At 36.3% G+C, this 27,909-nt stretch overlaps 1 protein-coding gene across 1 annotated transcript in view; it reads left to right on the top strand.

Annotated features, from left to right (window-relative positions):
* Positions 1-27,909, top strand: part of ARHGAP42 (Rho GTPase activating protein 42) — a 146,581-nt gene that overhangs the window by 12,769 nt on the left and 105,903 nt on the right. Inside the window, exon 2 of the mRNA XM_066175735.1 lies at positions 18,947-19,042. Coding sequence (XP_066031832.1) covers positions 18,947-19,042 — 96 coding nt within the window. The remainder of the gene's footprint in view (positions 1-18,946; positions 19,043-27,909) is intronic.

The following is a 27,909-nucleotide window of genomic DNA, read 5'->3' on the forward strand; positions in this document are numbered from 1 at the left end:
TTTCTCTTTAGTGCCTTCTCTGTGTAGTTGAAATACAGCTGGTTAAAATGTGTTTATTCTTATTCTGTTTGCATTGCTACAGCGCAGCAACAATGTAATTCTTTATTTTGTTGATTCATTTAGTTTTACTCTTGTGGCTTATTGTAGCATATCCCAAACCTCCCTGGGAATGGTAATCATTTAAAATTTACTAAAATGGCATTGCAGATCACGTGGGGTTTTTTTTCTCCACCAGCTTTCTGACAGCTTCCAGATCATTTGTCAGTGAAATATGCATTATGCTGTCACAACTCCTCCTCACTGACATTCTAGATCCTCTGTGATGCTCTCTATGAGAAGCCAGAGTTGTCAATGCGCCTTGAGACTTCAAGACTGCTTTACAATAAAAACTCACTCACATGCCTACTTTTGTCACTTCTCTTGAGGAGTCATTATGGAGCTCTGAGTACTGTGTTGCTAGGTTGAGTGTCAATTTTGCAATGTTTTCTTGAACGTTTAATGTTCCCAAAGGAATCAGTGATATTTTGACAAACACTTCCCATGTCCCTTTGTAAATCAAAATAGAACTTGAACAACAATGCATTTGTACAGATGGAATAAAATACAAGACAGCAGTGTTACTCTTACTAGTGAATGGGTTGGGGGAGATGATATTTTAGTGGCTTTATATTTACTTGGTTGGTCGGTTGGTCGGTCTGGTGCTTCTTTTTAAAGCATGTTAAGTGATATTAATCTTGATCCCCTTGCCACTTTGTGGGATATTCAAGAGGGGCTGAGGGTAGTGAAGATGGGCAGAGACTATGAGGTCCTGCACCAGTGGGAGTTGGAGTTTCTGTGTATCAATCTGGATTCTTGGCAGGTATCAAAGTTAAAGCAGTTGTATGCCAAGTTCTTGCCTTTCTCCTTGTCACAGTTGTCCCACAGTAAAATAAACCCTGTGATTTGGGGAGAGTTATCTTTAACTTCTACATCTTTCTATAACTAGTAGATTGTTTTTTGCTGTATATAAGCAGGTGTTGAATAATTTAAATGTCTGTTGTTACGGGGGCATTTCACTTTCATCTCAGTTTCTACATATGCCTTTAGGTTGAAATTTTAAAAAAAGTTATCTATAAAAGCATTAAATACCATTTTTAACATTTGAATTACTATTTGAATTTTTTTTATTTGAGTACTTATAAAACAAGCACTTTTTAGTGTAGGAGTGGGATCTTAAAACAGTTCCTTAGTATATTCTATTAAAATAGCGTAGGCATTCATTTTCTTCTGAAGCTAAACAGATTGTTCTGCCATCAGTGCAGTAGAATTTTTTATGCTGCTTTACATCATACTGCCAGCAGAAGTTTTGTTATACTGTTTTTTTAAACTTCATTAAAAGTATGTTGGCTCTTTAAATATGAAGTCTTATACTTCTGTAACTCCTCATTCCAGTGTAAGAACTGTCCATGTGCTTTTCAGAAAAACTTAGGAGGGTGGATTTATGGTGAGATCCAGATCAGCAGCATGGAATTTCGTTTCTCAGAAGTTTGCTTCTGCTTCTAAAGGGATGTAAAATATATGTAAAGTTTGGTTGTTTTTTTAAACAAACAAAACCCCATAAAGTGATAAGACACTTCTGCAAAAATTGATTGTTTCCCCATGAAACAAATGAATGTAGTCAGTAATTAAGTCCTGTTATTACTGAAACGGAAGTCTCAGATTTTGTGAGGATACTTAAGTCTAGAGTTGTGTCAGCATCAGTGCAGTCTCAGCAGAGCCATGCACTGTGCCTTCAGACCTCCAGAATAAAACTGGCCAGTGGGTGACCCTCACAGAAATACTGAGCTTCTATAAGTCAGACAAAGAGAACCTCTAAATTGTGTAGCCTTTTGCTAAAGTTTCCTCAAGTGTTCTCAAATAACCCCTTTTCAGAAAGGGATTTATCTTACCTGGTTTGAAATCCAGGTGTCCTGTTAGGCTTCACACCAGTCTGTGACAGCAGGCGAGCAGTTTCATGATTTAAGTGTGTACTGCAGGAGGAAAAATGTTTCCTTTGTTGTATGCCTGCTGATTTGTTGTTTTGTCTGACAATGGCAATTTTTTGTTCCATGAGAAATAATAACTGTTGTCTGTATACGTTGCCTGCTCTATTCATCTGGGTTTGGATTTGCTGTTTTTTAAGGTCTTGCTTTTCTTTCTTTGTTCTTTCAGGTTTTGTTTCCCATCTGCTTTGAAAAGTTCCAGTCTAGTTAGTTTCTGCTTTTAAGTTAGCTAATCTGTCCTCTGGTTGCCCCTTTGTACCTTCTTTATGGTAACTGTGCCCATTCTGTGTTAGATTGAAATAAACTTAATGAAATATTCAAGGCAAGAATGCATCAAATAGTGATAGTTTCTGCTTTTAGCATTCTTTCCCTACTAGGCCTTAATATTTGTGGCTGTTGCTGACTGTTGGGTTGATATTATAAAATAACTGCCTGCAGTGACTCCCAAGGTCTTTCAAGGAGTATTAAAGCTAATGCAAATAGCATCACTATGTGGATATTTTTTTTTTATGTGCATTATAATTTTCCTTTATCACCTTGCCTCCTTGGATTTTGAGATTCTGACATCCTTCTGCTGCTTTTCAAGAAAGGAAAAAAAGAAAGCTGATTAGGAATACATGTATCAGCAGCAAAATATATTACTCAGTGTTAACAACCTTTTTCCAATTTGATCTCCAGATTTTATCATGGCTCTGATAAATAGTAAGACTCCTCGGAGATTCAGAAAAGAATTACTTGGCAGGAAAAAGAAGTGTTAATACAGAAAAATCTACTAAAGTTTGATTCCATTATAAAATCTGTGGCAGCTGAGTACTTGTTGCTGCCTTCATGCCCTGGCGGTTGTGAAACCAGTTTGGTTGGTCTATCCTGTGATATTCCAGATGATTGAGTATTTTACTGGCTTAAATCCCACATCCTCTTGTGTTTCTTTCAAGATAAATACTTTACACAGCTGGAATATGCACTTTGCTGAGTTCAGTACTTAAAAAAACCTGAGGCTAAAATAAAAGTCTTCTGCCACCTTCCTTACAGCTCTACCTCTGCCTTACCTTGATCTTTAGATGAAAATATTTGTTTGGACTGTAAAATATTATGATTATGTAGGTTGCTAATGATATTTTCAGAAGTATAAAAGAGCAAGAGCTAAAAGCTCTTGAATTCTCAAGAGAATGTGATTTTTTCAGAAATACATCTCTCTTCACTCAAAAAGCTGTTGTGAAAGCACCTTGAGGTATTGCTTATCTGTGGAGAGATGATAAAAACCAGGATCTAACTATTATGCACATACAGAAGCATGTTCTGTTTTTTTCATGCAGTAGGACAAACCCACGAATTATAAAATGATTTTTTAGGAATATTTATTGGGAAGCTATATACCAACTAGTGAAATTAGCAGCTGCATAATCTTTTAGCGACTGGGATAATTCAGTTCAAGGAGACTTCTTAAGCTGAAACCTTTATTAAATTTTCTTGCGAAGACTGAACTTTTAAGGGTTATTATTGGATTTTGTTTTTTCTTTGAGGGAAGAGAAGTTTCATTTTTCATGTTAGAAACAGGAGGAGGAAGGATTAGCACCAAAAAGAAATAGGCACCTTGAGTGTCATTACTGAAAAACTGGCACAGTAAGCCCTCGTTTTGTTTAACTTAGTTGGTGTTCTATTTCTGAGTAACTGTGTGCTGCATATTTTGGTGACCTCCAAATCCAGTAGGAAAATAATTCTCAATGAGGTTATTTATGTCAAACTTCATGTTGGTTCTCTCATCCATATTTATAGTTACTGCTTCCCACACTTACTTTGAGAGCAGTCTTTACTTGTCTTTACTCAGTTTATAATTAATATTCCACAGTGATTTTTTTACCTTGTTTTCAGTCATTATGGGAATTAACAGTGGAATAGACAGGATTTATTTATATATTTAGCTTGAGGGTATGATACCAAAGTTAAATTTGCTAGCTCTTTGGCCACTAATTAACGAGTGTGACCAGCTAGCACAGAGGTAGTTCCAATTATATCAGTGTTCTGGGCTCTTGTCTGTGCAGAGTGGAACCCAGGAGAATTGTTTTGTGTTGGAAGGTGCTTGTAAAAGGATTTAGCAAGCCTATCTTTGTGAATAATTGGCTTGATAAGAGATGCTATTGTATGCTTAGGGAGCCAGAGGATCAGAATCCTTAATAGCTGAGCTATTGCAACAGTCAGCAGAAGTCATTATAATCTCTCTTAATGTATAGATTGGGTGTCCTTAATTCAGATAAAATTCACAAAATATAATTGACTTTGGAGAAACTATGTATTGTCCTCTTTGTTAGACCCAAAGACATCTGCAAAACCATCTGCTTATTGGTGGCTGTAACTTAAAATAAAAGAATTAAAAATAACAAACACTATCCCTACCCCCTCTCCCAGCTAGTTAGTGCCATGTTTTTCTCCTCTTGCAGCCAGTATTTTAATGTGCTCTGTTTGCTTATGTTAAGGAAGCTAACATGAATGTTTTGGGAAGAAAGAAGGTGTTTTGCTTGGCTGTTAAATTAATTCTCTCGAGTAATTCAGAGACTCTTCATTGATTCATGTCTATGTACCTGTTCAACTGCAGTTGAAAAAGGATTACAGTCAACAGACATGGAGCTCTGGAAGGACCATCCATTGCAGTTAAGCATTTTACATGCTCACAGAAAGAAAAAAAAATTCTGCATTTGGGAGGCAGTGTCCAAAATCCAGACTACCATATTTGTGCTGTTTGTTTGGTTTGTAGTGCTCATTGTAAATAGCAAATGTTGTCTAGACCGAAACTTTTCACTTTACTGAGAATTTCAGTTCCATTTTAAAAGGAGTTGATGGTTTCAGAATTGTGTCAAGTTACAGAACTTGTTTGTTTTTAAGCTTGCTAAGAATTCCCATGGTTTTTGAAAAGTGTACTTTAATGGAAAAGTTCCTACTTGTATTAAATTGAGTCTAAGAACACCATATGTTAAGTGCTGCTGGGCATTTGAAATAAGTCTACAATTCCTTTAAGCCTCTTTTCACTAAGAAAAGGGAGAGGAGGAGGAGGAGGCTGTGATGGAATGGAAATCCAGCTAGGCAACAAACTGAAATGCAGTTGGTGCAATGTAGAGCTGGTCCTCCAGGTGCAACTTCTTGCAGCATACTTGAGGGAAAATGATGTTACGGTGAGGTCAGGGACATTCTGTAGTTCAGTCTTTGGATAAAAATACAGTTCTAGGGTTAAACACCAAATTTTCCTTTATGAATAATATAAAATAACTGGTTCAGGCTCAAAGCGTTTCTAGTTTTTTTTTCTTCTTTCTCTTAGTGAGTTATTGACCCATTTGCTTGTTACTGACTTTTCCATTGTGTGTGAAAACAAGATGGATGGGTATTTTCCAAAAGCTTTATCAGCTATTTCAGTGTTGTTTTGTATCTTTAAAGAAGGGTTTTTTTCCCGTTTCTCTTGGTGAAAACCTGTGTAGGTTTCTTCTAGAACTTCTATGCAAAGAAACGCTTTCTTTCCTGTCTCTTCAATATTCCTTCAGATACTGATTCTTGAGATGAACCTGTGATGAAGTTAGATTGAAATTTTAGTTGGTGGAAATCTATGTGTTTTTTGAGAAAGAGAAATACCTTCCTGCAGCATCTGAAAATTGATGGAAACACTGCATATGCAAAAATCCTATATTAAACTTAAATGTAAAATCTTCTGATTTAGAAACATCGGAGTTTAATTGTGAAAACCTTAATACTTTTGTTACAATTTTGTTTCATCTTTTTCTTTCTTCCTTTTTTTTTTTTTAAAGATGCTTGAACTAAAGTTTAGCAAATGGCAGTTAAGCAAGTAGGCATATTTGTGTGCTGGGTGTTCTTCATTTTCATGGAGACAGACCTGAAACAGAGAGCAGTAACTGCTGTAGCTGGAGTAGCCAGGCCTTCTGTAGGGGCTTAAGTGAATGAAAACAATGTTGTCCTGCTTATTTTTTTTCTATTATTTATTTTAATGAAATTAGGATTTTCTTCACCCCTTTTAATATAAAACTATTTTTCAAAATTGTGCCCCCTTGGAAGAAAGAAGTTTCAGATTTTATGGTGACAGGGAAGTGTGAGAAATTGTGTTGTTTGCAGCTTTGGTTATCATCTCCTGGTCTGACAGAATGGCATCTGGAATAATGGGCAAGGACTAGCAAACTGCCAGGGCCTGCCTAATCACCAGTTTGGGGTGTGTGGCCTTAGGCAGTCTTGCTTTCAGCGTTTCCATCTGTAAATAGGGTAATGAAGCAGGATATGACGTAAAAATGTACTTTTATTTTTTTAGATTTGGCTTGCTTGAAGGCTGTGATAATTCTGTGTTTATTACTGGACTTGGATGCTAGGCAGTGAGCAATAATGGGAGGAGGAAAGAGCAATACTGAACCCTGAGGGGAAAAAAAAATAGTCATGTAATAGTTGTGCGCATAGCGACTGCCCTCATGCTAAGAATAAGTTAGGAAAATTTTAGAGAAGGGTGAAGATAATATACAAGTGCAAGGAATTAAGCTTTATAATCAGTCTTCATTGAAGCTGTTTTGGCTTGGTAGTCAAAATCAACTTTTTGACAGCTATTTATTTATTAATGCAGTTATTCTTACTCTAAAAAGTTATACTTAGTTTACCTCATAGTACAAATCACTAAACAAGTCCTTGCTGGAAGAATTACAGCCTTGTAATATAAGTAAAGGTGTAATGGCCTGCATTCTCTAGCTATGGGGTAGTTGAAGATAGTACAGCTTTCATCCACCTGTCATTGTTCATACACTGGAGAATATCTCCTTGTGGTTCAGCTGGGAAGATAGAACATTTTCATGATCCTTACGTTTTCAGTGTGAACTCAGCTCCTTCTCTCCTGTTGTTGCCTGTTGCTCAAACAGATGATCCTGGATAGGTGGCTAAAGAGAGCTTACCCCTGGTGGTGCATCAGCATATCCATGAGAGTGATAACCTCTTACTAGCAGGTGATGGTGATCAGCTAATGGTGTCTTGAGGCATTGAAGCAATTACAAAATACATGTCCAAATCTTCCTACAAAGAGCATAAGCACAACTTTGCAGGGTTGGACATGAAGCTTATCTGGTGTTATGTCCTGTCTTTAGATACGGGTGAGCGCTGTGCTGTGGGTTCTGTTTTTCTGTCACGCATGGCACTAACTGTCCAAGGCAGAGAAAAACAGCAGGCAGAATGTAGTGAGGCTTCCATTGCCTCCAGTGATTTGGGGCTTGAAGATTTCCTGACCAAGGGGTTATGTCTTTAATAGCTCTCAGTGGATTTTTCTTCTGTGAACTTGTCTAGTCCTTTTTTGAGCCCACATAAATTTTTAATATCCAAAGTATCCAGTAATAGTGAGATTCATTATTTAACGACAAATGTTAAGAAAAAGCATCTTCTTGCTTTGTTTTGAGCTTGCTTCTTGCTCTGTTAGATAGCCTTTCTTTTTCACTTGGGAAACAACCATCATTTCTGTACTGATTGTCATTTTGTGTAACTCTTGTGCCTCCCCAGTTACCCCTTTCAGGCTGATTGCTGTGTGTGCATTTCTTTAAACAAGGTGTTCTTGCCATTTACCTTTGCCTCAATTCCCTGTGCTTTTGAAATCAGTGTCAAGGAGTAAGACAAACTCTGTGTATAGTTTTTAAGTGCAGGTCTCTCGTGGCTTGATGGAGTGGCATTAATGATGTTTCTCTTTTCCTCCAGTTTCAAATAATTACTAGTATTTAATATGTTTCTTGATCATGCCTGAGTGTAGAGTAATAAAACAACCCAGTTATTATATATCTGTTTTAATGACAAGTTCTCATTTGTTTGTGATAGTAGTTAGTTCAGAACTCATTACACATGCCATAATATAAACACTATGAGTACGAATGGATGGTAAGGTTATTAATTAAAGGATATCACTCAGGCAGGAAGATAACAAGAGGATGTTTTCATATGTTCCTAAATCTTTTTGTGACAGGAAAGTAGAACAAAATTCCAGAGAATTAAAATTTGAAAAAGTGGTACATGAACTGGTACATGTAGAAGGCTAGTTGGTCCTTCTTACAAGTTAGTTGACTTATGAAAAACTAGACAGACTTCTTCTGAAAGTCATTCAAAGTGTCCTTATTTTTGTCTGAGAAGTAAAAAATCCAGCTAAATGAATATGAGGGATATTCCTCTCTCTCTCTTTTTTCTATTAATACAAAGATCCTGTTCTTTGAAGTAGCTTGATACGTAGAAAGAAACATCATATGAATACTTTTTTTTACAGGGGTTATTTCTTATTCTCTCTTGCTGAATGCAATAAATCTGCAAAGTAAAATGCAAAAAACTGTAAGTGTTAGGGGAATAGTCTCATGCAAATTGGAGTTAACCCCAAACTCCTTGGGAATGTTTAATTCTGACTTGTTTAAGCAGGAGCTCACCTGGTGAAACTGATTTGTAGTTGTGCATTTGATTAGTTAATGCAGCGTATTTAATTTGGCTGATATCCCCCCCCCCCCATTATTAGAATATAGGTATTTTGGTGAGAGATTTTTGAATTTATGATACTGCAAGTGATTTAATTTAAACCCTCAAAAAAGTATCTTTAAAAGGCTTTTAAGTGCTTTCATGGCTCTCATTTCTGCATTTTGTGAATTATTTTCATATTTTTAAGAGGACAGTTGAAACTAGTATATTAAGCTTGTTTGCTGTATGAAACTGATGTGTTCAGTATCCATTCTCTCTAAGTAGTGAGAAGTAGCTAAACAGTGTGTAATAGTGCACTGGCTGTATGGTAGACTGAATGGAAAAAACTGCCTTTGGGCCAGATTTGGTCAAGACATTTAGTGACATTTAACGTCACTGAACAAAATCCTTCTTGATTAGGAATCTCAGTTCTGTCCTCCATATGTGGAAGTGCCTATCTGACTCTCTAAACAAATGTTACATCTGTTTGTGTATGTGTGTTAAAATTCTCACACCCCCACCCTGTTAAGTGCAGTACTGATGTACATGTGACTGTGCTATTACTTGTCTGATCAAAAGAATCTAATCAAGCATTGTATTCCTGAGCTTTAAGAGCCTGAAAGAATTTCATGTGGAAAGTGTTTCATTTCCTTTAAAGCCAAGTGGTAGTATTTTCTTCTTTTTTAAATAAGCTAAATATACACATTTTAATTTTTTCTCCTCTCCTCCTTTTTCTGGTCTTACAACACATTTTACTTTGTTGCCCAAGTGCAGAAAACTTTGCCAGGAAGAAGGGTGAGCAATGCTTCTGTTTCCCATGACCCTCAACTCTAATGTTGTTCCAAGAGCTCACTACTTACAAATGCCTTGATAACTGTTTTCATTCCTCTCATCCCTCCCCCGCCGTCCAGCACAGGCCAGTGGGACTGATCCTCCTTTGAGCAGCTCTCTTCACAGAGCAGGGGAATCTACTTAATGTAAAAATCATGAAACATAAAAGCATTGAAAGATATATTGCAGAATTTTTTTACAGCTGAGGATCTGCATGATAATTGCTGCAGTGATATATTCTTAGTTTCATAGAAGCAGAGAGCTCCCTGCTTTCTTAGAGCTCCCTGTTCATACCAGAAATAATCCTATTTTTTATTTTTTCCTCTGGATAGATAGTTGGGTAGGGGTAGTAGTGGGGAGTGCATCTCATTCTACACGTGCACAGCCCTGAACTGGTAAAACTGATCTTGGCAGATAGTCAGAACTCTTGCTCCCTAAGAGTGTATTGCAGCATAGGCTTTAATTATATCTGATATTATACTATGTTGCATATTTCTTTCTCTGAAAATAGGCACGTGTATTTTTTAAATTTCTTTGGGTGCATGGTGAGACTAAGAACAGAGAAAAATGTCTTTTCAAGTACTACTGTAAGATCATCTGATGCACCAATACCTTACATTGCACTAGAAATCTGGGAATTCCCATGTTTTTTCTGGCAACTTCTTAGCTGCCAGACAGGAAATCACTCTCTGCTTTTTCAGCCTCTGGCAGCATCTGCTCTTGGTTTCTTTGTCCTCTTTTTTGTGGTGCTTCTCTGCCTGCTCAGTGTTGTAGGGATGTGCCAGGAGGAGTGAGAAATGACGTCGTGTGCCTGATAAACCGTGTTTCATTGGAAGAGTCTGGGGAGAGAATATTGGAATGTGGACCCAACTCCCTGGAAAAGTCTGACACTGTTCTGGAAAATAAACATCCATGGGGTGGGAGAAGAATGTGGAAGATCATGAAAGAGCATTTAAAATCCTCGGAAGGAGTTAGAGAAAGTATGTTGAGGGTCAAAGCAAGTTTGCAGGGATGAAAGTTTAGGAATCTTTGAGACCTTCCTGATAGAGAACTATAGAGTAGGTTTATCAACGGACAGAGAAAATACTGAGAATGAAGATGAGTTAGTAATGATATTCAGTTATTTGAGAATGGAAAAAAAAGCAGGGAAATATGCTTGTTTTCTAAGATTTATTTTTCTCTGAGACAGAAGAAATGTTGGACTATTTCAGGCCTTTACAGTGGATCTTGGTCAAAAAGTGCACAGGATGAAAATAAGCATATCTGCAAAACTCTCATTTCGTCAGGAATGTTTTGGTTGAATGTAGTTTAGAAAAATACAATTATATGCTAGAAATAGTACTAAGTATTACCCTACAGCCAATCTTTACAATTTCAGAAATAAAAGGAAACCAAATGCTTTCTGAAAATTTTAGCCGTATTTGTGGAAGAATACTGTAAAAAGTTGCAGTGGTGGCAGAAGAAAATTTTCTGTTCTGTCTTGTACCATGTGATTAGTCACTTGTAGTGTAATTCTGTGAATATGGCTTGATGATTGATTAGACCATGGTAATTCCCTGCAAAGTCAGTTTGTTTTCTAATCAAATGCAACAGTATTGTTAAACGGTCTTAAAAACTAAAATACTGAGAAAAGATTTTGTAAGAATGAGGTAATGAGAAATAAAATATAAGAATGTGGGAGTAACGTAACAAAATGACATCACTTAATATGAAAGAGAGCTATGAAGTTACATACATGCTTTAACTTCAGAGAAGCAGATGTGCTGTATTGTGTCCTCCACATTAAGGGTTACAGGACATACATTTTAGGTGCATTTGTATTATTTCATGTATTTATAATTAGGCAAAGTCAAAAGAAGCTAGTAATTTTATAGACTTTACAGCTTTTGCATACTAAACTGAAGTTCATTTCTTTCTGTTCGGATTATGTGAATAAGGTTAGGTTTCCGCATCTACACATGAAGCGAGTGGGGCTAAGGGGAGGAATAGTGAAAAGAGGGATGGAATATTATCAATGTTGTCTTTTGTCTGTATAATATTATTTGGTTCAACAGTTCTTTTTCAGGGAAGTTTTAGTACATTTTTTATCAAGTAAGCATGCAAATGTGGCATAAAAATTCCCCTCTCATTAAAGAGCAGTGTGGCGTTCTTGGAGTGTCATCAAGACTGTATTAGACTCAGTTCCTAACTGTAGAGAAGTACTAAGAATATCCAAATTACTGCACAAGTGTCTAGCATAAAGAAGTTGTGACTGAACAGTGTTGGTATGAATAGCTATGCAGTTTATAGACCATGCAGACTTTTCAGTGGCTCTTGCCTCACAGTGTTAAGAAAGTGGGGATTTTGTTGCGTTTGATCAAGGGGATTTTTCAGTGCTTTCTAGAATGGGAAAGTAAATTGTGCGTTTTTCTCATGGAAATATTCATGAGTAAGAGAAAGACACTGAAAAATTCCAGTGCCTTATGTAACCCCAGAGGAATGCAGCAATGCATGGGCTACATGTTGACATATTCTCCTGATGTCCTTTCCCTGGAGATTGTGGGAAGAAATTAGCTTCCCTGAAATTAAGAGGAAAGCATAGAGCTTAAGGAAGAAAACTAATGTGGGATTGTAGGGGTAGGGAGTTGGTAGAGAGTTGTTTGTTTTAGTTGCTTATTATTGTTCCATGAATAGCAAGTTGGCAAAGAATATGCACTGGTGAAGCTGGCAAATAAAGAGGGTAAAGAGTGTATTGAGAGCAACAATGAAAGACTGTGTCAATACAGAGCAGTGGCCCTAGAGATGCAAAATCTCTGGCACTGGCCACTGGATTCTCTATTCCCTTGTGATGTTTTCTTGTGGATTCTTTAAAAAGCATTGTGGCAAGTGGCCAGCATTAGCTCCATCAGCCCTTGCAGATAGTCTCTACTCTGTGCCAGCCTGCCCTGTGTTTTGCCAGATTAAATTCTTCTGCAGAAATTTGGATAAAATGTGGTCACTCGTAAGAGGAGAGTTGTTTTGTTTTTTTTTTTTCTTATCATAATCAGAAAAGTTAATATGATCTGAAAATTAACTCAGCTGAGAAGTAAAGAATAACGAGTGTGTGTAAATAATTTCATCAAGTAGACTTCTAAAAATAGAAATACCATGGAAAATCTTCCATGCAAAGGAAGGGACTCCAGGATTGAAAGCCATGAAACCAAAGAGATCAGAAGCTGCATCAGCTGACTAGACAGATCTTTTTGTCAGTGTTTATAAGGCATGTTAACATGCACTGTAAATTGCTCTCTAACTATAGGTGATCTGAACATGTCATGCCAGTGATGTTTTATTAAATTGGGATTACCTGTTCTGGCAGCAAATCCCAGAATTCTTTTCATATGCAGTTAAAGGAATTAATAGCATTACCGGCATATGTGTCAACATCCCCAGGCTCAGGATTGCTGCTTTGGGCTGTTTTGAAGACATTTTCAGGTGTTTATTAAGATGCATCCCTTATTTGTGCTAATCTACTACATATATGTTATGAGTAGGAGGATTTTTCTAAATTTGATAATTAGCTAAAACCATTGTTAATCATTTATTTTTCTTTTTAAATTAGTAGTGAGCAATGCAGAATGGAAAGGCAAAAATAGCAAAGAAAATGCATTTTGGTGTCCTACTCTGAATTAGGACCAACTACTGCTACTCTGAATTAGGACCTACTACTGTGAAGCTGGAAGTTTTAATGAGAAAGCCCTTAAGCCAGGAAGAAATTTGAAATATAGTAGTGATATATGCAGTCCTGTATGATCACTGCTTTTAACTGCTTAATCATTCATATTGCCTAAATATAATTGTACTGCCAGCTTCTGTGTTTACAGTCCATGGTGTGGAAAAAGATATCCCACTGTGACAATCAAATTGACTGTTGCAAACACAGAAGTTGTTGAAGTTCAGTGCTTCTCAGTGGGGTGTTCTTGTTCCCCCGGCTTATTTTCTGGCTGTTGGTATAGCTCACATCCTTGAAGCTCATTCCCTCATAAAATAACAAAGCCAAGCAAGTTCATCCTCACTGTAGAAGAGCATGTCATGAAATATTTAAGGAGACCTGTATCTCACAAGCATTTTCCTGAATAACTGGTGCTTTACAGATTTGTATTTGTGATACAAAAAGCCCCTTTTTCACTTTTATGAATTTTTAAATGCTTCCTTGCTTCTGTCATTTAGTGTGGTAAGAATACTGCAAATCATGCTCATAGCTGCTATTTCACAATAATAATGTTTCTCATATGAAAACTACTTTTTCAAGTGTTTAGATAACTTAGCCTGAACAATTGTTTGTGAGAATGAGAGTTGCTTAAGAAATAAATCAAGAAAATAAATCTATTTGTAAAGCAATTAAAAACAACCATAATAATGACTCATTTTCAGGTATTGAGGAGTAGAAGTCGACAAACTAGATAAATTTTTCTCGGCATTTTAGTATGCTGATTTATCAAGTACTCTGGCAATACTGTTAAATGTCTGCTGTGTTTTTTTCACATATTACAGTGCCTTAATACAGAGTTTTGCTGACTAGCTTGGGTTTTAATAGACTTCTATGTCAGTGGATGACCAAATGAGCTACCTCATCAAGCAGAGCACCACAATGCATCTAGTCATATCTGGTAGTGAACTCATACCTCCTCAAAGGTTTGAAACACCAAAGGTGACTGTACATGGTCTGCTTTCCAGTCTTCAGCTGTACTGAAGTTCAGCTGACTGAAGGATCATCTCTAATATCCTGCTAGGTCAATCATCACCCCTTTGCTTCTGCTGACTTTGAAGCCATGGTATAATAACTAGCTTTGTGTCAGATAGCCAGATATGTTGCTGTTACTGTATTAGCCGCAGTGTCTGTTGTTTGAAGTCCCATTTACTGCATTCCAGCTGTTGCTCAGGAGTTCATTTAGGCATGTTTAATCTTCTCACTAGGTTTCAACTGCTGTTTTTCTTTATTAACCCAGTGAATGATACCAAGCTTTTCCAGGATGATTGACATCAGTCAGGAAGAACACTGGTTATTGGAACTCCATTTGCTAATGAAATCATCTTTGTAAGCAAACAAGTTAAAAGACTGTGGCTTTGATGTGTTTGCTGAGAACACTTTCTTGCAAGCTGCTGCTAGGGAGGGATATAAGTCCTCTGCAAGTGCTCCAAAGTTTCTGCTTTTGGAGACTGATTGATCCCTATCAAAAGTTTGGACTTTCTGCTGTTTTCCAGATACCAGACTGGCAAAACCAAACAAATTACAACCTTACCAACCCAATAAAAAAATTCATTGTGCTTACCAACTTGTGGAAATCTATGCAAGTGTCGTTATCAGGAGGACTTTGTCCTTGTTGTGACAGGCTGTGCCATGCAAAGTATACGTTTGTTTTTTCATCCTTTGGGAAATAGCGTCCATCATTTCATCACATTGTTGCCATGTATTGTTCTCTCCTCCTCCTCAAGATTGTGTATAAGAAATTATTTTATGATTTGTTTAACAAATCTAGGACAAGAAAGTGGAAGAACAATTCTGGTGTTACAAAGGGTCTGGATCATAGTTTTATCATCCTATATTCAGCTGTAAGGCCCTGATACCTAAAATAAATTAATACATTACAGTTCATATTGCATACTTCTCTTTGACACTTCAAAGAAAGCGAGTCTTAAATAAACCTGCCTTCTAGAATAATCCAGAGAGGTTTTTTTTGCAATTTTTACAGTAAAACATGTGTTATGTTAATCAAATATATAAAATTTCAGAGAGAAGTACAATAGAGAAGTACATTTCATGATTCCTTGGTGACTTCCCTGAATGGATGGTGACTTTTATTATTCTTTCATTGGCATTATGATACTGATGGTTGATATTGTATGAATCCATATGCAATACTGGTGCTACATTACTTTGTTGTGGTTAAACTTTATTGTAGTTATCCTTTTATTATTTCCGGTCACAGTCTGGTAGCTTTTTTAGTACTTCCTCTGTCAGCTACACAAAAAAATAAAAATCATGTTTGCCAGTTGGTTTGCTGCAGCCATGACTAAAACAGGCAACTCTGTCACAATTATTTCCTTGCACTGACAGTATGTAGATGGCTGCTCTTGGCTGTCTGCCTCACTGCAAGATGGAACTGAATCCTTCTTTGGAATCAGAGAATCAGAGAAAGCAGGGAACAAATGGTAGAAGTGAGTACTCTCAGAAAATACATATTAATAGAACTGCCCCTCTGGCATATAAGGGTTATCAGGTTGCATTTTTGTTCTTTTGCTGGCACCCAGAGAGATTACTTCATTTGAGTGCCTGCAGAAGAACAGGGGCAACAACATTTATGAGTTCATTGAGACTTTCGAGCAGCCATCCTTCCCTGGTTGACAGTCTTGTACTGCCAGTCGATAAAGCTGGTGAGGTTTTTCCAGTAACTTAGAAGATCAGTTGTCTCTGCTTGAAGGGAAATTTCTGCCCTGAGCTAAGTGAATGTCCTGGTTCATGTGGATTCAATGAAAAGAGGGACATGACTTTACAATGTGCTGGCTGAGTAAGAGCAACTCTGAATAATGCCACAGATTCTAAAAAGGTGATTTGTGTGGTGATTACCTTCTTTCTGGAAGCAGCAGCATGCTTTGAGGACTCTCAAAGACTTTAAGACTTTGGGATATACAGTGATAAATGACATCTTGTAAAACTGGGCGAGGTCTCTGCTCTATCTGCTCTTTTCATTCTTTTTGTCCATCATTTGTATATTCTTGATTGGAGACTGTTGCTCTTGAATTTATTTTAATTCAGTTTTGAATCTTGGTATCTTTTAGAAAAGATATGCTTACTGCACAGCTGCTCCTTTTCTGTGACTATTTTATAATTTTATAATCAATTAAAATGATGATGCTCCTAAGAAAGTGGTAAATACAACCAAGTAGCACCACTTGGTCCAATGTTGGTGGTTCAACTGCAATGTCAGTCTTAGAGAGTAGCTCCTGTGTCAGCCTGTAGGAAGGTGTTCAATTCAGCTGTAATTTTCTGTAGAATAATATTTTTTTATCTTTTCAGGTTAGATTAATGAACCTTCTACATATGCCGGTAATGTTAGAACTTGTAAATGAGTGTTACAGGAAACATCTGACCTTGGAACTTAATTTTATTCTTTGCTACATTAAACAGCTTTAGTCTTATTATGATATTGTCTAATAGTCTCAAGGTATTAGGAAAGGCCTCATGTAGAGGCAGATATCTCCAAATGGTATCTTGCTGCATGACTTTATCAAGTTATCAAATAAGCTCCTTAATTCTTCATACCCACTATTTCTGAACTAGGTTAAACATCATATATCAGTAATCCAGTATATGAAACGGAGACTCCAGCTTTGGAATTTTTTGGCATTTATTTTCCTTTACTTTGACATTTGTTCCACAAAACCCTGTATATGTGGGAGAATGATAGGGGAGAGCCAATGTTCCCTCATTTCCTTTCACATTCACAGAGATGCTGTTCATCATGGGCAGTTATTAGATTGTCCAAAGGAAATAAATCTGCATTCCTATTAGCAAGAGTTAATTTTTACATTCCAGTGTACTTGCAATATAGAATTTTTTTTCTTTCAATTACCTTAAGTCCATGTAATTCCTTTTGGCATCGGTTGCTATACAACAGTTTTGTAGAAGGGTGTGGGACTCGGTGTAGTAACTTGGTGAAAGACTGAATAATAAAACTGTGTTTCTTCCCTTTAGACTTGAAATATACTGCTGTGAACAAATTCAAGTTTAGATCTTTCTAAGAAATGTAGAACAATCATTTACTTAGCTATAAACCATGCTGTATTTGCATAAAACACAGTGCTTCATCTTATAGAGGGTATATTGTTTTCATCTACACAAACAGCAGGAAACATTTTTTGTTTAGCGTTCAGTTTGTTAATAAACTTAATAATATAATCTTTGCCTACAGCACAGTAGGAAATGTACAGTAAGAATGCAATAAATCTGGTTAGCATCCTTTCCTGTTTTCCATGTGCTTTATCGAAAAAATACAGAATTTGTTGACCCAGTTCTTTACACCTTAATTATTTATCAGGTACGCATACAGAATTCTCTACTAATAGAAGAAAAAAAAATCTCTTCATGTCTATATTGTGTAGAGATGATGGATCTCTTTTTGGACTGATGTACTCTGTAGCTGCCTATAAAAATACAAAAGGAACAGGCATTGGGGCAAAATTCCGGGCAGTGCAAAATCCAGGAAGGGATTCTATTGCTTGATAGTGATTACCTTTAATTAGAATAAATCAGTCATCTTGTTTTGGGGATTTTTGTTTGGAGGTATTTGAAATCTGTATTTCAATCATTTTTCAATTCTTACTTCATTTAGGATAGTGGAATGGTTCTTCCTGTTGGAGATCATTCAAATTTAAATGATGCTTTGTGTGTACGGGGCTTGTTTATGTGTTGATTTAGGATATTAGGCCAATTTGTATATTTATATGTTAGATTTTATTCCTGCCTGGAAGAAGGTTAGCACTCTTAATTTTGTGTCCAGCATTAAGTGAATGAGTGTTTATGGCTTTACGATAACATAGGATAAAGAAATCAAAGAATCACAAAATGACCGAGGCTGGAAGGGACCTATGGAAATCATCTGGTGCAACCACCTTGCTCAAGCAGGGCCAGTTGCCCAGGACCATATCCAGACAGCTTTTGTACATCCCCAAGGATGGAGGCAGATATGTTGATGCTTTTAAAACAAAATTTATGACTTCGCTTTCATTCATAATTTATCCTTACCATGAATTCTCCTAAGATTTAGCAGATGTCAGAACCTTAATTGTAAATTTTCCTAGCATCAAAAAAGATACCGTAGATACAGCCTCCAAGACACAGAATATTGTTGTTGGTTTCCTGGGCTCATTTGGACTGGTGGTGTTTTTAAGTGTTGACCAACTCTATTCATGACCACATTTATCTCTGCATTTACATTAGTATATCTAAAAAAAGAAAACAGATTTATGTGGTTGCTATTCTGTATTTTTTTTTGTTGTGTACAATTATAATGTAATTTTGTGCTATAAAATTTGGATTGCTTTGTGAAATTTAGTGAAAATAGTGCTCATAATCCATGAATTACCTTGTTGATTGGCAAACATTTGTGGTTTTTTTTTTCCTCTTCAATTGCTTTTTACAAAGGTTTTGCACTAAAAGGTTGTACAGTGTGGTGTGTCAGAATAATTAGAATGTAATTTATTTTGATAAAGGTAATGAAAAAAACTGTTTTTAGCTTTTTTTTAATCTGCAAACTAATATTGCAGTATTTTTAAGAGTAGTCTACTTACATATGCAATTTATCTCTAGACATTAATTTCTTATACTATTTTTCTTGGTTTTCAAGATGTATAAAAGTTCTTTAGTTGTCAATGTGATATGTATATTAATGTTTGAAATCGCGCATCAGCCTGTTTCATAGGTGTCTAGGATAACTCAGGTATTTGATTTTGAAATGGTGATGGTGATTTTAAAATGAGGTTAATGTCCAAAAAAGACACTAGTAAGGAAACTTTGTAAGCAGAAAAAACACTTAATGCAAAAATGCATGATGCCTTGCTCCAATTAAGTTCTAGTGTAATAATTCTGGTTTGTTTGTTTGTTTGTTTGTTTTCTTGAATTCTAGATTTATCCATGGCAGTACAAAAATTTTCACAGTCTTTACAAGATTTTCAGTTTGAGTGCATTGGAGATGCTGAAACTGATGATGAAATTAATATTGGTAAGTACTCTCTTTGCTTTCCTGGCAGTAACATTTTTTATAGTTTCTTACAGCATGTTATCAGAAAGACAGTGGGGCTGTTCACAGTTGTTTTTAATGGGTCGTGCCACAAAAATAGAAAAAAATTCAATAAATATAAACCATGCAAGATTTAAAAAATACGTGTCAAAAAACTATGTCTTCATGGCATAGCTTGATTTATTGTAGCTGAAAGTATTCAGCAGTACTTTTGTCAGCTGAGTCAACTGTGAATCTTCTAAATTCTGCTGCTACTTTTATGTTTCAGTCAGTTTTCAGCGGGTTACTAAAAAGCACATGAGTTTTCTATGATGTAACATCCGTCTGCAAAAATCCACTTAAGTGCCTAGTAAGACACAGGAAGTATTTAAAGGTCTAAAAAGAGGAACATGTTCATTACAATTTGTGCATTCCTAAGTATATGGTTGTCTGAACTTTTGCCAGTAAAATTTACTAGCTGCTTATTGTTCTGTCTCGGTGCACGCAGAGAAATTCTGCATTTGCAGAACTGAACAGCTCAACTTGTCTTGAATGTAAGCCTCTTTAATGTCATCAAAATACTCTTCCCTCAGCAGACTAATCCTGGAAATGTTTCCAGAGTTCAGAAATTCAGCCACTCTTTACTGCAAGGCATTTCTGCAATTGTAGTGATGCGTTTACACAGTAGCGCAGCAGCTGGAGTGCTTTAACCCCCATTGGTAAGGAATTTGGATTATAATCCATCTTCAGAATGGCTAATTTCAGTACCATGAGTTTTACATACCACATGGCCCCCATGTGTCTCCTAAAACATCTGAGAGGAAGTAAGATGTCTCTTAAAGAGTAGTGGCTTCTAAAAATAAAAAATTTGGCAGTACAGGAGGGAACATAGGACTTGTTGGTATTTTTTGAAGACATTCTATGTAATGCAGAGAGGGAACTCAGATTTAATCTTTTCCAAGTGTATCTATTATTATGATCTATTTTCAAGTCTCCTCTCCCTTCAATTTTTCTTTTTCCTGTCTGAGTCATTGGACAGAAGGTCTGAACTGCTTGTTTTCACTCACAAGGTTTGCTTCATCCTCGCCCTACAACATTGTAGTAGTCAGAAAACTATCATCAAAGATGAATGGTATTTGGTCGCGGTCTTCCACTAACTCCTGGCAGGGGGTGGGAGGTTTAATTTTACTAACAATTAAAAGTAGGGGAGTGAAATCACTGACCTGCTGCTACTCAGATATAAAACTGCATGCATTCTTCAGGTGTGTCCAGCTTGGAAAGAGAAGTGGTATGCATGTACTCTTTGGCATGCTACATATTATTTCTTGGCTGTTAAAATTATATTGTATATATATATATATTTTTTTTTAACTAAATCTGCAGTATCTCAGTTCTATGTCTTATATTTGGTCAGTAACTTTTTTTAAAGACATACGGCTTTGCATTTAAAATCAGGTGAAACAAAAACAACATTCATTTTACTTTAACCTAAACGTAGCAGAGAAAAGACATTTTATTGTTTGGACATTAAACAGGCATTTAAAACTATTTAGGAAAAAAAACACAATTCATGATGCTTGACAGCTGATTTATTTCACTTGAAGCTTCAAAGAAGGGATTTCTAGCTTCTAAAGGACCAATTGCCTGATGGATTGTCATGTACATCAAAGAAGCTTGTAAGAGTAAAAGGTAAACTGTGACAGGAATCAAATTCAAGTCTAACAGAGCTTGAATGATACTGTGTACTTTTATAGGGTAAGGCTCAATTTTTGATCTCCCTAGAGCAGTGACCTAGAATTTATCCATATCTTTAACATGCCCCAACAAGATAAATGTTTGCTTATCATCAAAGACAGCTTTGTATAGATGAATCCTGCTCTGTACCACCTCCTGGTTTCACCTCCTTTTTCTAAAAATGTCTACAACTGTGCAGGCCAGTGAGAGGTTCTACTTCAGTCTGAAGTGATGTTCTGACTTGATAAGATTTTTAAAACCCTACCATATGCATAGGGGCTTATTGTAAAGACTACATTTCTATTTCAAGCTTAGCATTGAAAATCTATCCTAAAATACCTTGGCATTGGGAATTCACCTCTGAACAAGACTTCTTCTGTCGGATGTGAGTAATTTTTTAAAAAAGGTTCAGATTCTTTCAGCATTAAATAAAGTGATTGAAATGATTTTTTAAATTTTTTTTTCTTACCAATAAAAAATATTTGGAATTGAGTTGATAGCTCCATACACATTTTTTGAGGCAATACTAGAGTTGAAGGTCTCTCTTTAGTAACTAAGAACTACTTTTTTTTTTCCCAGTCTGAGATCTAATAAGAGCAGTTTTACTTGCATTTCCTATAACCTGTGCATTTTTAGTTGCTCTTTTAATATAACTTATCTATTCCAGTAAGCCCATTGCATAAAATACTTAAGAAGTAATTTTAGTTAACCTTTGTGACACACTCCACATAAACAGAATTATGGTGCTATTCTTCATTCTTATTTTAATCAATCTCTTATTTAATCCAGTGATTTATTTGTTTGGGTTGTTTTTGTTTTTATTTAATCCCTGTCTTTGATTTCTAATTTTGATGATTTCTTATCTTTTGTTTACAAGAATTTAATTCTTGCATAGAAGGCGTGTTCTTCTTTGACAAAAAAAATCTTACCTATGTCTGTGGCTATATAATGCATTTTAGGTAATTTTTTCATATTGCTGCAAGTTAGCCAGATTTATCTTCATAGTCATTTTCAGATATACCATGCCTAGTTTAGAGTAATTTTCTGCATGAGTTGTAAGGAATTTCTCTGACTTTCTTGGATAAGCAGGCTGTCTTGTTCCTCAAGTCATCTACAGCTCTTATGTTTTGGGTTGGTTTTCTAACTGTGAACATCAAAGGATTAAAGCTATAAAAACCTTTTCAGTTTTTAATCTTTTTGCCAGCAAATTTGGTCTGGGAAACAGTGGTCCCCATCTTTACTAGTTTTTCTCATTAAAAAATAAGACAAGCTAGTAACAATTGCTGATTTTGTCTCTTTCTCTGGTTTGGAATGCTTGTGGAAGCATGTGATCTGCAGTAATGCCTGGGCTGTTCTATTTGATGGCAGAACGTGGTTATTAGCTCCAGTTGCATGTGATTCAGCAAAGCTGTAATTGGTTTTTTGTGCAACTGAAAAGTTTTGCAGAAGATGGCATTTTCATGCAAAAATAAGAAGATGAGTGACAGCAAATTAATAATACTAAAAAGCCATAGTAATGAAGGTTTGATGTAACTTGCCCTTACTCTGAGAAGGGGGTGTTGCTTTCCTAATCTAACAACTGTGTTTTCCTCAGAATTACCAACATTTGATAACACTTTGTCATTTGCTTTTTAGACATATCACTCTGTTCTCAGCCCTCTTTGTACTTTTTTTGCATGAAAATTAAATACTTAAGATTGACGGTCAGTGTAAAGGAGGTCAGTCATTTGTCTTGCGCAGTAGGAGTTTCGTGTAAAATGGATGCATGATTTTTACATGTTTCAGACCTTACAGGTAACATAGAACTTTATATGGATGGGACAGCTGCAAAAACTATGTTTTTAATGATCATCTATCTTTTTCTTCAGTGTACACTGCAGGCATAATTTTGCAGAGAGAAGGTTTGCCCAGCTCCTCCTAGTATTATCCAACTTGTGTTACCTGGATCTCTGCCTAGGAATTTCAGTGTTTTGATCCTCTTTTATTCTGTGTTATCTGATTTATGGCTGCGAGAGGTGAAAATAATAAACGTTGTTAACTCGATGCAATTCTGTCTTGTGCCTTTAACAAGTTTGTGTCTATTTTGTATTATGGCTGATTATATATCCGTGAGGTCTAAAATCTGCAGTACAAGGACCATGCTCTTCAGAAAAAAAAAAAAAAAGAAAAAGAAAAAAAAAAGACAAATTCTGAAATAGTGGCATTTTATTTTAGTATCTGTGTTTTATTAGCATGTGCTATTTAGGAAAGTGCACTGAAAAGCATATGTCTTTCACTCTGTGACTGCTGGTTTTGAAGTTTGGGGTTTTCTTTCCTGAAGAGAATTTAATTATGACAGATGTTTCAGGTAGCATCAGATGCTTGATTTAAGAATGTAATAGGATTATGATGATTTATGGAATCATTATTAATTGAGCCACAAAGAATAGGTCAAAAGTTCTAAAATGTGGTATCTTTTCTTGTGGGCACTTAATTCTTCTCTTGCTGCTAGCAGTTGCGGCTCGTGATCTTTGCTGACTCACACCTCAAGTCGTTCATGGGATTATTAAATTGTTTGCAACTAACCATCTACAGAACTGTTAGATCATACCTGGCAGTTATGCTGTTTACAGCAGTTAGTCTCAAGCTGAACTTTGAAAAATTGGACTCAAATCTACTGTAGAGAAAGAACTCAAAACCAAACAAACAAATGCAGAATGCTAATAGTAGTTGTTTGTTAGCGTCCACTGCTGTGTTTTGCTTTCTTGTTTTAGTTGAGCAGTGATGCCAGAAACTCAGTCTTCTTTTTTTCTCCTACTGGGCATCCACATGTGCAATGCTTTTCAGTTAGCATTTGCTCTACCTTCTTGGAGAGCTTGTCATAGGACAAGCATCCTGTAATTCAAAGCAGCAAATAGACCGGTACTGGGAAATTTGTATATAAAACTACACACAAAAAAAAGGGAAAAAAATAATGACATTTCCTTTTTCCCTCATCTTTTTTAACAGTGTAAAAGTTTAATTGACTTTAAGACGTACCAAATTCCATTTTTAATAGTACATACTGTGGATACAATGGTCTATTGAAAGAAATAAATTTAAAACAACAAAAAAATTGCCTAGGGGCGTTATGAATGTCCAAGTGTGTAGAGACAAATCTTGACAATCAGTCTATGGACTTGGCAGTCTCCAGGTTATGGCACTGTCTTTTGGAGGTTCATCAGGAATCTGACAGGGTAGATGTCAAGTTAATCATGATTTCAACCCACAAGTTGCTTGTGGTGTGTAATGGCTTCTTGAATTTGCTTCGTGCTTCCTGAATTTTTTGTTTAATGCAGTCGAGCCACCTACAGTCTGAATCACTTGGATATCTTACAGGTCATCTCCTTAATTGCTTGAGGTTAAGCTTTCATGTTCAAGAAAGTTCTTTTTGGGGTTAATATTCAACCTACTTTGCACTGAATTCCCATTTGTAACCAGGCTTCCGAATGGAATTACCTAATTCCAGATAAGTCTAAAATTACTTGCACCATCTCAGGTCTACTAGTGCCTTATCCAAAGCAGAGCATGAACAGGATCCTGCCACCACCTTGAGGGCAGAGTTCTGGGGGTGGATTTTTTTAGTGTAGACATCATCCCAACAACTTTTCTGGTGCTTGGGTTTGTTGACCTTGTGGAACACTTTAGAGACAAGTATATTTACAAAAGGTGGTTTTATTTTAGATGGATGGGGAAGGGTTGAGTCCTGAATTAGACTAGAAAGCTATTTGCAATAGAGAGTGAATTTGCATAGAAAGATTGGATGCTGTTTTTCCACAGTAATTACCTGCTTAGATTTGCCAGTTCTTTTTCCTCCAGCTGAAAGAGTGAATTTTAAGATTTAACTTTTTAGATTACTTTCAAAGCAACTTTACTTAAGGTACTTGTAAGATCACAGGACAGGGTTTTTTGGTACTTGTATTGGATTATTTTTATCTACAGAAGTTCAATGGTAACGATTGATGGGAGGAACTCAGCACAATCAGGGTGTGAAATGCTAATGTATTTGTTTCAAATCTGTTGATTATGTTCCTACCATTACTTTTTTTTTAATCCCTGTTGCATATTTGACAATTTAAACAAATGCCACCTATTTGCAGAGCTCTGTTGTTTCTTGACTTCAAGAAATTAGTGATTTTATGCTAGTGCTAGGATCCTCTCAAGAAAGTGAAGGTTGGCATTCTGTTGGTTGAGGCCCGACCTCTTGTCCTTGCTTTGGAATGGCAAATGAGGCTGACAAATCAGGAAACAAAATAATGGTGCACTACATTTTTATCTGTCCAGGAGGAAAAGGTAAAATAAGATCAATAACACAGTCCTTGTTGTTTCTTTTTCTCTTGGATACCTATCCAAAGGTTGTTGGAATTTGCCTGCTCCATTCTCTGTTCACCTTAAGATGAATATTCAAATGAACAAGCTGAATTGGGGTGGTGATGCAGTTACTGCCATTTCTGTTTGCATCAGGAGTAGCTGACAGTGGGAGCTCTCCTGAGTCCCTGCAGTTTGCATCCTGGTGTACTAACAGAAGCTAAAATTCATGTTAGTTCATTTTACTGTATGGAAAGACAGACTGTGGTGTCTCAGATACTGCTTGCCTTGGAGCTCCTACTTCGCAGAGAAAGAGGTTGAGGCAGGCAATCAACAACCACAACTTTGTTTTCCTGGTGCATTCTGCTGAGGAGTTAAGATGAGTCAATATTTGATCTGAGCAGTTGAATGAGCAAGTCCATGCCACTCACAGAGCAAGATGAAGTAGCTTGTGTGTCTCTCATTTCAGTCTTCTGGATTCTTGAAGGTGTAGCCTACTTTATTGTCCTAATTCCATGTCTTCAACATACCTCTGTGCCCCTCCTTTGTCACATAACTTCATTGTTTCTAGATTGGGACATCCCAGTGGAAGTATGAATCCCTATGGGGAGACAATTTGAGGATTAGAGTGTTGCTTTATAGAGTTGTTTTGAAAATAATGCATATGTACTGTTGATGCATATAATACACTTCTAGTAAAATGGCATAACATTTTAGAGTTGTCAGGCTAGCATACCTCTTGAGAAATAGGAACTCATTTTCAAAAACAGATAGTTTGATCAACTCAGCTTTGAAGATATTCATCTTCAGGTTTGAGCAAATAGGGTAAGGGATTTGTACTTTCTGAAATCAAAATGCTTAGTAGAGTTTAGAGTTTTAAGTACACGAACTTTTTGATCCCATTGTGGGCCTAAATTCAATTAAGGAATTATGGCAAACCTAACATCTGCTGAAGTATTTGGTGATTTTTTTTCTAAACTCTTTCACTGTTCAAGCAATAATTGCACAAAACTTTAAAAATTAGAAAAACAGTATTAATGATTCTCAGTTGCGTTCTGAATAAATTGCTTTTTCTTTTTGCTTCCGCTATTTTAGCACTCACAAAGAGCCACACACAAATAAGGTTTGTACAGCTGGGATGATTAAAATACCAGGACTTTTTCCTTCACTTAAAGTATGGATGGGTCTCTGAAGAACTGGGGATTGGCAAGCCTGGAATGTAGTTATAATTACTTCTAATTCCTTTGTTTATGGAATGCTATGATTGAATATTACTTTTGCAGCTTAACGTTGCTGCAAACAATGTTATACATTGCTCAGTGGTTGTTTCCTATGTTGTCTTGTTATTCAGCTCAAAAAAACTTGAGCTTGAAGCAGCAATTCTTATCTTCAAACAAAAGATTTTTACTCGTAGTACAAATGTATCACAACTCTTTTTAGTGGGATGGGGGAGGGAGAGCAAGAGAGGATGGTAATCTGATTGCATCAGAATCCATCTTTGAACTTAACTATCTCTGAATATTCCATGGTTTTTAGAGTTGTTCTTCCTCTGATATGTGATAGGATATCAGTCCACTCTGGCAAAGCCAGATCTGTTCAAGTCAAAGGTTAATGGTCAATTTAGTTGAGGTAAAGATTAATTGAATTAAATGAACTTCTGTGGTATGCTGTTAGTTTTCAATAGGGGCCAATTCAAGCTGCTACTTTTTCAAAGTAGGTCTCCTGCAGCACTTTAAGTTCACTTTGTACCTGTTAGACAGAATTGGATGTATTGAATATTGTTCCCCACACTCTGCTAAGTTCTGCAGCTTTGGAGCACAGCCCCGCTGCTGTACCTGCGGCTCCATCAGGTGAAAAGAGAGGCTGGTGTCTCTTTGACGGGTACAATAATGTAAAACCCCATTTTGGAGAGAGGCATAGAGGTGCGGTATTTCTTAATGATCACTTATCTGAACCGTAATCTCTATATTCTATGAGAACATGGTAGAAATGGTGTATTTGTTGTGACTTGTCCCAAAAGCCTACACCCCTTCACAGAACTGTAGAAGTAAGGGGGGACAAGAAAAGAGTTAGTCATTCGTGGACAGGTTTTGATATAGTGCTCTGAGCAAGCACATGACTGCTTGAGAGATCCTTCTCATGTTCCAAAGAAAATGGAAGAAATTATTTAGATGATTTAAAAGGTTTTTGCTGGCACTCCTAGATGCCATATTTCAGGAGAGGTGCTGTAGACTAATAGAATCTAGAATGAGCTTTTTCTACCACATCTCTGCCAGGTTGAAGAATTCATGCTACACAAATTGAATAATGTATTTTCAGAATCTGTACTGCATTTATAAATACAGCAGAACACTAACACAGGGTAGACATGCACCTGTATTTTTAATAAAGTGTTAAAAGTGTAATGGTGGGAGTGAAATTATTCTTTGGTGGGGGTTTGTTTTTGTTCAAACATGCTGTAGGATAGACAATCATTATGAACTTGAAAAAATTTTCAGGACTTTCTGAAGTGTTTTGCCCTTGCTTGATCTATTTAGAATTTTCTACTTGTATTTGCTTTGTAAGGTTCTGCATGAGTAGGTCTTGGCAAATTACTGATATTAAGTCAAGTAATTGAATTTATTTAAAATGTGTAACATTGCATGTCTTCAGGTTATCTCTCAAGTATTGTTTTTGACAAGTGCTGACAGTAAATCTGGTAATTCTGGATAACCTGACTTTCTTGCAAATCTTCTTAGTTTGTAAATAAACGTGTAGCTTTCTTTGTGGACTTCTGTTGAAAAGTAGTGGAGTGGAAAGTGTAAATGTAT

The sequence above is a fragment of the Chamaea fasciata genome, unplaced genomic scaffold (assembly GCF_029207755.1).
Source record: "Chamaea fasciata isolate MVZ Bird 193981 ecotype frontalis unplaced genomic scaffold, bChaFas1.0.hap1 SCAF_2, whole genome shotgun sequence".
NCBI lineage: Eukaryota > Metazoa > Chordata > Aves > Passeriformes > Sylviidae > Chamaea > Chamaea fasciata.